The 9,385-nt window shown below is 36.8% G+C and overlaps 2 protein-coding genes across 2 annotated transcripts; both read left to right on the top strand.

Moving 5' to 3' along the window:
* On the top strand, nt 1–3,473 carry LOC106373488. The gene is made up of 2 exons (XM_048743801.1): nt 1–2,951; nt 3,052–3,473. The coding sequence occupies exons 1-2, from the start codon at nt 830–832 to the stop codon at nt 3,471–3,473; spliced, it is 2,544 nt and encodes an 847-aa protein (XP_048599758.1). The 5' UTR covers nt 1–829.
* Nucleotides 3,474–5,439: 1,966 nt separating this feature from the next.
* On the top strand, nt 5,440–7,053 carry LOC111209898. The gene is made up of 3 exons (XM_048746304.1): nt 5,440–5,821; nt 5,887–6,114; nt 6,204–7,053. The coding sequence occupies exons 1-3, from the start codon at nt 5,768–5,770 to the stop codon at nt 6,465–6,467; spliced, it is 546 nt and encodes a 181-aa protein (XP_048602261.1). The 5' UTR covers nt 5,440–5,767; the 3' UTR covers nt 6,468–7,053.
* The last annotated feature ends 2,332 nt before the right edge of the window (nt 7,054–9,385 follow it).

The following is a 9,385-nucleotide window of genomic DNA, read 5'->3' as shown; positions in this document are numbered from 1 at the left end:
TGTCTTAGCTCATTAATCTTTTGAATGTTTCCATTTTTCAGTGACCACTGGAGCTTGTGTGTATATGAGATGATGATTGTGAAGGGAGAGTGTCTTTACTTCACCTGGATTCAGTTAAAAGAGAACATCCGAAAGAATCATTTGTTGACAATGTCAAGAGGTAAGACAACATGAGTATCGCTTTTTACATAACTGTTTGAAAATGCATACCATCTTCATTGGATTTTATGTCTACTTATTGCAGGTTGTTAATACACTACAAGAAAACACGGACAATACCGACGGAAAAACCGACCGAAAAAAATCGGTCAGGATTTTCCAACGGAATTCCGACGAAAACTTGTCGGAAATCTATTTCGGCAAATTCGTTGGAACTGCGTCGGAAAATACTGACAGAATACTTTCGTCGGTATTTGGTCATACGATCCCGACAGAAAACCGACAAAAAACTGACAAAAATATGACCGTTGCAAAAAATTGACACATACCGACGAAATACCGACGCAGTACCGACAATTTTGGAATTCGGTCAGAATTCCGTCGGTATATTCCGACGGAATACCGACGGATTGAACAGCCGTTTCACTTCCCGATGGAATACCGACGAATTTGCAGCCGTTGCACTTCCCGACGAAATACCGACGAATTATGTAGCCGTTAGTATCCGTTTAAATTACCGACGGAACACCGACGGGTTTTGTACGTTAATTTAGCCGTTATTATTCCCGACGGAATACCGACGAATATTTTCCGTCGGGAAGTTTTCCAGATTCATTATAAATACGACCTCTCCTTCATTCATTCAAATCACAACAAAACAATATAAATTATGGGTACTCCTTATAATTTCCGTTCTTGGTTAGAACAACCTCATATGGATCCAAATACAAATTTACTTACGAAGGAATACGCACGTGGTATTCAAGAATTCATGGGGGTGGTTCAAAGTCAACCGGAAGCAAGAACAAGTAAGTATTTATTATGTCCATGTTCTACTTGTAAGAATAATATCCGTGTCAAAAAAATAGAAGTATGGAGTCATTTATATTTGAAAGGATTTACACGTGGTTATAAGATTTGGTATCTTCATGGAGAAAGATTTGAGTATGGTAGTAGTAGCGAACCTCAAACTGCCGATAGGTTAGATGAACCAACCAAAAATGTAGATTTTGGGGTAGGGACTGTTCAGATGGTATATGATGCATATGGAGAAAATTTACCGTCGGGTGAAGAGGAAGGAGATAGACAAGAACAACCCAATTTAGAAAATTTCCCATGTGAAGAGGAAGGAGAACGAGAACAACCCAATCTAGAAGCGAGAAGATTTTTTGAAATGTTAGATGCAGCTAAGCAGCCATTGTATCAAGGATGTAAAGATGGGCATTCACCTTTATCATCCGCAAGTCGATTGATGGCGCTAAAGACTGACTATAATTTGGCTGAAGAATGTGTGGATGCGATTGCAGATTTTGTTAGAGATGTTCTACCTGAAGATAATCTTGCACCTGGCTCATATTATGAGGTACAAAAATTGGTCGCTGGTCTTGGCTTACCATATCAGGTGATAGATGTATGCATCGATAATTGCATGATTTACTGGAGAGCAGATGAGAACAGGGAGAATTGTAAATTCTGTCGGAAACCTCGTTATCAGGATACGAGTGGAAGAATTCCGGTGCCATACAAACGAATGTGGTATTTGCCGTTGACTGAAAGATTAAAGAGGTTATATCAGTCTGAACGAACAGCAGAACCAATGAGATGGCATGCAGAGCACTTAACAAATGGTGAGATAACACATCCTTCCGATGCAGAGGCGTGGAAGCATTTTCAATCAACATATCCAAAATTTGCATCTGAGGTAAGAAATGTGTATCTTGCATTATGCACAGATGGTTTCAGCCCATTTGGAAAGCATGGAAGACAATATTCATTGTGGCCGGTAATCTTGACACCTTACAACTTACCACCACATTTGTGTATGCAACGAGAGTTTTTGTTCCTCTCAATTCTCGTTCCCGGGCCAGATCATCCTAAGAGATCACTGGATGTGTTTCTTCAGCCATTGATATATGAGCTGCAATTATTATGGGAGCACGGTGTTCATACATACGATGTTTCGCGGAAAGAGAATTTTCAGATGCGAGCAGTACTTATGTGGACAATAAGTGATTTTCCAGCATATGGTATGTTATCTGGATGGACCACGCATGAGAGGCTATCATGTCCTTATTGCCAAGACAACACAGATGCTTTCCAACTAAAAAATGGTCGGAAAACGTGTTGGTTTGACTGTCACATGAGATTTCTACCACACGATCATCCATATCGTAAGAGTAAGACATTGTTTACAAAGAACAAGAGGGTGTTTGACAGTCCACCTGAAGAAGTAAGTGGCAAAAAGTTGAAGGAACAATTAAGAGATTTTGGTGCAGATAGAACGCCAGACGTGGATGGAAATGGACATGAACCGATTTATGGTGTAGGGGAAAATCATAATTGGCATAAGAAAAGTATCTTCTGGGATTTGCCCTATTGGGAGACTCATTTGTTGCGGCACTGTTTAGATGTCATGCATATTGAGAAGAACTTTTTCGACAATTTGATGAACACCATCCTTGATGTCCAAGGCAAGACGAAGGATAACTTGAAGTCAAGACTGGATTTGGTTGATATTTGTGCTCGTCCCGAACTTCATGTTGATGAGCACGGTAAAGGTCCTATTCCCATATATCGACTGGATGCAACTGCAAAAGAAGAGTTTTTTGATTGGATAACACACAGTGTTAAATTTCCAGACGGTTATGCATCAAGTTTGCGTAATTGTGTTGACAAAAGTGAAGGGAAGTTTACTGGCTTGAAGAGCCATGATTGTCATGTAATGATGCAGCGCCTCCTTCCTTTTGCGTTTTCCGCACTATTGCCACGAAATGTCCACGAAGCAATCGCAGGTACTTTAAAATTTAACATAGTTAAATTAATTGTCATATTATTTTTTAATGCTTATATATATATATATGCTTATGGAATTTGTTTTCTTCGTGTATGTAGGGATAAGTGCTTTCTTCCGTGATTTATGCTCGAGATCACTCACATCAGATGGTATTCGCAATTTGGAAGTTAAAATACCGGTGATCCTTTGCAACCTCGAGAAGATATTTCCTCCATCATTTTTTGATGTTATGGAGCATCTTGCTATTCATCTTGCGAGAGAAGCGGCACTCGGTGGTCCCGTGCAGTACAGGTGGATGTATTTGTACGAACGGTTTATGTTTCATCTGAAGAAGAAGGTCAAGAATTTAAGCAAGGTGGAGGGATCAATAGTGTCTCAGTGCATCAATGAGGAAACCTCAAACTTTGCTGAATACTACTTTCCATCAGAAATTCGAACAAAAAGTCGAAGACCTGCACGGCATGATGATAGAGGTGAAAGGGCAACTTATTATGTTTATGTGCCAAACGGTTTTGATTGATTGATTATATACGGTTTTGATTGAATGGTTATATATATGTCATGTTCAAAGTTTTAAAACTGTGAGAATACAATTGTGAGATTTGTAAAACAAAAATCAAACTGAAACTCGAAATTGATAATGTCCGTCGGTATACCGTCGGTATTTACCGACGCATTTCCGACGAACCCTTAGAATTTGAGGGTTTTGTCGGAAATGCGTCGGTAAATACCGACGGAATACCGACGAACCCCTCAAATTCTAGGGATTCATCGGTATTCCGTCGGTATTTACCGACGGAATACCGACAAAACCCTCAAATTCTAAGGGTTCGTCGGAAATGCGTCGGTAAATACCGACGGAATACCGACGGACATTATCAATTTAGAGTTTCGGTTTCTTACAGGTATGTTTTTTTTTACAGTTGTATTAAATATCATATATAACATCAGACAACAAATCTACCCATTGTATTCTCACAGTTTTAAAACTTTGAACATGACATATACATAATCATTCAATCAAAACCGTTCGAACAACATCATACACTTTTAAGTTGGCTTGTGCCAGTTCTCAGAAGTTGTAACACTCAAATAAATTTATAACATTTTTTGAGAATGTTTTATGATTATATAACATAATATATCGGTTTTTGAAAGTCGTATAACAAATATAAATAATTTCGACACCCTGTGTAAACTCTAAACCGTAATCCGTCGGTATCTCGTCGGAATATTCCGACAAATAACTGACGGAATTAACTATACCGACGAAGAACAGACGGAAATGGTCGTCGGTATTTAGAAAATTACCCAGGTGAAGCTGTACCGCGCAAAATTTCAGCGAACCGCCAATATTAAAAAACCGACGGATTTCCGACGGGTATATTAAATACCGACGGAAAAAACCCGTCGGTAATCCGTCAGTTTGTTAAATGAATACATAAGAGAAAATCTCTTCTTTTTCCTCATTTCTTCCCCTTTTTTCTCTCTCTCCGCCCAACCCCTCCTCCTCCCTCGCGATTTCCGGCGATTCCCTCCTCCTCCCTCGCGATTTCCGGCTAAATCCCCCAAATTCGACCTCCTCTTTCACCCAGTCATGTAAGATTTTCAATTCCTTTAACTTTGCTCATGGGATTTTAAAGGTTACAATGTTAGTTTTAGGGTTTATGTGATTTTGAGATTGATTAGGGATTTGGAAGTTAGTTTAGGGCCGGGATTGAAGTTTTGATTTAGGATTTGTGTGATTGAAGTTATAAATTTTGAAGTTATTGAAGTTATAAAGTTTTTTTTTAATAAAATGTTTTTAATTATATAAAAATCGTTTTTATTTATAAAAAATCAGCATATGGTATAAAAAATATTTTTTTTCATTATAAAAATTCGTTAAATAAATTATAAAACACATTTTAATTATTATAAAAATATTTTAATTATAAAACGTTTCTAATTAATAAAAAAGCTTACTAATGTTCTTTTTTGTAGGGATGAACCACCTCCTCTTATACTTAGACGTCGTTCTCGCCGGAGTACTTCTTCAGTGACTCAGAGTACTCAGAGTACGTCACCCGCTAGTAGCCCAGTTGCAGCTACCACTCCTCCAGCAGCCCCCACCCCTCTAGCAGCCTGCACCCCCCCCTTCTGTAGCTTCCGGCCCTTCTCAAAGTTCAAGAGGAGGAGGATTGCCTACTACGATGACTGTTGCGGAGTTAGTTAGGCAACCTGGCCGAGAATCGCTTCAGCGCCTTGATCCAAATTATCTTATTGTCCCAAACACCACTTGGTAAGTATTTGTTTTAAAATGTTCTTTCATTTTATATTCATCTTTTACATTTAATTGTGTTTGGTTTTATTTTGTAGGTTTGATTTGTCTGGCAATGGTATCACCAACAGCCTTCTTAGGATGGAGTACACGATGCTAAAACGTGGTTATCCAACTTACTATGACATGCCTGACGAAGATCAAGAACTTTGGTTTCGGCAATTTGCGGTATACGTTGTCAATTTTTAATATTATAAAAAAAATTTCTACAATTGTAACTTTCTAAAAAAAAATTTGTATTTATTTTGCAGCAAGAGTTCACTTGGGAATCAGGGATTACAGAACAAGTGAAAATTGTTTTCCGCCGCAAAGCAGCTTCGCACTACACCAAGCGGATCAATGAGTGGAAGCAAAAATTCGATGTTGGCGAGGTCCCGAAGCACATCAACCCAGACGTTTGGCGGGATTTGTGTGCTCATTGGACGAAAGATGAGACAAAGTCTTTGTCGACAATCAACTCGCAAAATCGGTGTAGCGGGCGTGGCGGGAAAGGGATGTTTGTCCACAACTTAGGGGCAACAAGTTTACAGACCCGAGCACTTCAGCTAGTAAGTTTCTAATCTGATTTTCTTATTCATTTTTAAATATGTGATACTAAATATATTGTTTTTAGATGAAGGAAAACGGTGGAGTTCCCGTAGATGATTTTACCCTGATGAAGAACGCCTATACCAACAAGAAGACTGGGGAGATTCAGGATGGACTTATTAAGGGCGTAATCCAGGTCGTGGAAAATCGAAAAGTGGATCTCCTCGCGACTCAAGCTTCTATGTGTGAAGAAGGCGATTCTGCATCTTCCAACTCCTTAACCGTAGAGCAACTCAACAACCTTGTTCTCGAGGTACATTCTAATTTCTTTTTGCTAAGTATGTGTGATATGTGTGTGTGCGTGCGTATGTGTGTGATATGTATTTGTTATTTCTCATTCAGGCTGTTCCAAAGAAAAAGGGCCGTTATGTTGGATTGGCTCGTTCGACCGGAGGGGCTTCTTCTTCTTCTTCAGCTCACTATCCACTCGTTGATGAGCTTATGGAGCAGATTAAGACCAAGGATACGGAGATTGAATTCCTGAAGCAGGACAATGCTGAAATCCGGGTTGAGCTGCAGCAAAACCGAACGACTATGGAGGAAAACAATGTTCTCACCCAGACCTTGTTGCAGAAGTTTAGGACCCGATTCGGTGAAGACTTTTAGTTGTTTTTTAATTTTCAAAAACTTTTTATTACTTTTTATAACTTTAATGTATAATAATGTTGAATTTATATATGTATAATGTTTTTAAATTCTAAATTATCAATTTTTTCCTGAAATTAAATTAAGAATTATAAAATTGTTTTTTCAATTATAAAAGGAATACCGACGGATAGAGTTATCCGTCGGAATGTCTACATTTTTCCGACGAATAAGATCCATCGGTATTTTCATGATATTCCGACGGAATAAAGTCGTCGGTTTTATTTTCAGTTACCGACGGACTGTTTTCGTCGGTATGTTCTGAAATTCCGACGGATTCTCTTCGTCGGTATTCTCTATAAATACCGACGGATACGCATCGTCGGAAATTTTAGATAAAAACCGACGGAATGCGTTCGTCGGTATTTGCCGACGAAATATGTTCGTCGGTATTTACCGACAAATTTCCGACGAATATCAGTATACCGACGAGATGATACCGATGGACATTTGTCGTCGGTATTCCATCGGTATGCGGCTTTCCCGACGAGATTATGACGGATTTGTCCATCGGTATCGCGCAGTTTTCTTGTAGTGATAAAAGAATGGGATCATCAGAAGAAACAACACACTTCCTCTTTTGGGGATCTACCACTCTAAGAAAAGATTGATACCCCATATGTAAAAGGTATGCCTTTTATTCATAGTATCATGATTCAACTTTAGGTTCTTTTAAACGGTTTCTTATGGATTTAAATGATTAAGCGATAGAACCACATGAGAAGTCAAATTATCTTATGTGATTTTTTTTGTGCAACCAGTGTTCACAACAAAAAAATGCGGTCGACTGCGGTTTGTTTGTTCTCTTATTCACCAAATGGTTCATGAAAAACGCACCTCCACGGATGAGAGAAAACGAGTATGAAAGGGTAAGCTTCTCACACCCTCTTCTTTATAACAAATCACATATCATCTTACTCATATATAAACTTTTATACAAATCAAAAACATGCGGGTTCATGCAAAGAGCGTCTCTGCTCTGAGAACCCAAAAAGAAAACTTGTAGAAGATGAAGTTGATGGTGATGAAGAAACACTCACAATCATTGAATCGATTGTTGGTGATGAAGTTGAAGAACAAGAAGTGTGATTTGTTGTTTTGATTTGGTGTTTGCTTTTTATTTACTTTTGGAATTGACAACTTTGATTTGATGTTTGGTTTTATTTAATTTTGGATTCAGAAAACTAAAGTCATGGTTAGGAACTTATAAGTTATATAATTTACACATAAGCCTTGTTTATATAAGTTCATAAACAAAGAATCCAAAGAAACCAAAGACTATGGCTGATTTGATGAAATGTATCGAAAGGACTGATGCTCCGCCCCAACAACCTAAGGTCCAAACCAGTAAAAGAAAGAAATCCAAGAGGAAAAAGTTGCTATCTAAATATATATATATATATATATATTTATATATCTCTTGACTCCATATGTGATACAGCAAGACACAACGCATGAAAAAAAAAAGAAGCAAGGAAAAAAAGTGTAGTTGGTTAATTAAATATACATCATCAGTAGTGTTATAACATTTAACAATTGTTTTTTCTTCACTTCGTTCAGGTGTGATATTGAAAATGCTAAGAACACTAAGTGTCTTAAACCTTCACTGCGTCTATCAGCAGAAAATTTCGATCTCAGTTAATATGATTTATGTTATCTGTTTACTTTGGCTAGATACTTGGTGAGGAAAGGATTTTCATCGCGTATTAACTGTTAGATATTTGGCAGTCATTTTTACGCTAAGGTCATTAAGACTTTTGAGCTCGAGGTGATCATTTTTCCTGATTATATCAAAAATGAATCAGTTACTCAATTCTCACTTATATGCCAATTTGTTTATTATTTTCATTTCTATCTCCATTTATATCAAAAAACTTCATATCGTAGCTAGGGACAATCTATTTATTTGCTAAGGACGTTCAGTCATGATTGTTTTTGTTTTTAATGGATCCTACTAATAGTAATGCGGTAAATTGTGATAGAAATCTGAAGAGCTTTAGCATGGAAGCAACAAGCTGAGATAGAGATTTTTTTATATTAAAAAAATACACTAGTAAACAATGCAAATAGCAACGGTCAGTATTCGTGGCCATGGGTAATTTTTCGTAGCTATATGGAGGTCTTTGCTACAAAAAGCCACGATTTTCAAATTGTAGCTATACAATCGTAGCACTTTTTGGTTCATAGCAAAACTGTTTCAAAATGCTACGATTTTGCTACGAAAGATTACATGGCAAGTTGTTACAGTTTTGACACAATGGTTTCTGCTACGAAATAGCGACGATTGCTTTTGCGTCTGTCCCGGGTCCAAGCTCGTGTCCCCCCCATATATTAATACTCAAGGGGCACAATTGTTTTTATAAATCTATATTTTTATACAAAGAAAAATATAATAAATAAAACTGAAGCGGCCCAAAATATTTTATATGTATATAGTTTTATTGTCATCACAAGTTACCACAAATTTGATATGATTACATCGTCGCTTGTTGCCACAAAACAGAGACGATTTATTTTGTGTCTTTTGTTTTGTTTGGCTACGATTTAAACTAGCTTTTTCATGCATAGATATTTGAACGATTTTTTTTTAAAAAGAAGCTAATTAGAATTAATTTTTTGAAACTGAAACCGAATTTGTATTACATTGATCTTCTTAAAGCTCAAAAGGTTCAAAAGATTCAAAAAAAAAAAAAATTATGTTAAACAAAAAAAAAATTATGTTTTTGAATTATATTTTTTCAAATTTGAACTTTCTCATATTTTTTTTTTTTTTTTCCAAGTTTTATTTTTAAAATTTCTTTTTGAAAATCGAAAATTATTTTTGATACTATTTTTTTAAAAATTATATTTTAAATTATTTATTTATATATTTATTAGAA

Source organism: Brassica napus, chromosome C1 (genome assembly GCF_020379485.1).
Source record: "Brassica napus cultivar Da-Ae chromosome C1, Da-Ae, whole genome shotgun sequence".
Lineage (NCBI taxonomy): Eukaryota > Viridiplantae > Streptophyta > Magnoliopsida > Brassicales > Brassicaceae > Brassica > Brassica napus.
This window is presented reverse-complemented; position numbering and strand designations above follow the sequence as displayed.

Bases quoted from the DNA above. Each gene is read 5' to 3' on its own strand.
- LOC106373488 (XM_048743801.1), top strand. From the start codon at position 830: ATGGGTACTCCTTATAATTTCCGTTCTTGGTTAGAACAACCTCATATG. The intron at 2,952-3,051 runs GTACTTTAAAAT...TCGTGTATGTAG, and splicing joins TGTCCACGAAGCAATCGCAG to GGATAAGTGCTTTCTTCCGT.
- LOC111209898 (XM_048746304.1), top strand. From the start codon at position 5,768: ATGTTTGTCCACAACTTAGGGGCAACAAGTTTACAGACCCGAGCACTT. The intron at 5,822-5,886 runs GTAAGTTTCTAA...TATTGTTTTTAG, and splicing joins AGACCCGAGCACTTCAGCTA to ATGAAGGAAAACGGTGGAGT. The intron at 6,115-6,203 runs GTACATTCTAAT...TTTCTCATTCAG, and splicing joins TCAACAACCTTGTTCTCGAG to GCTGTTCCAAAGAAAAAGGG.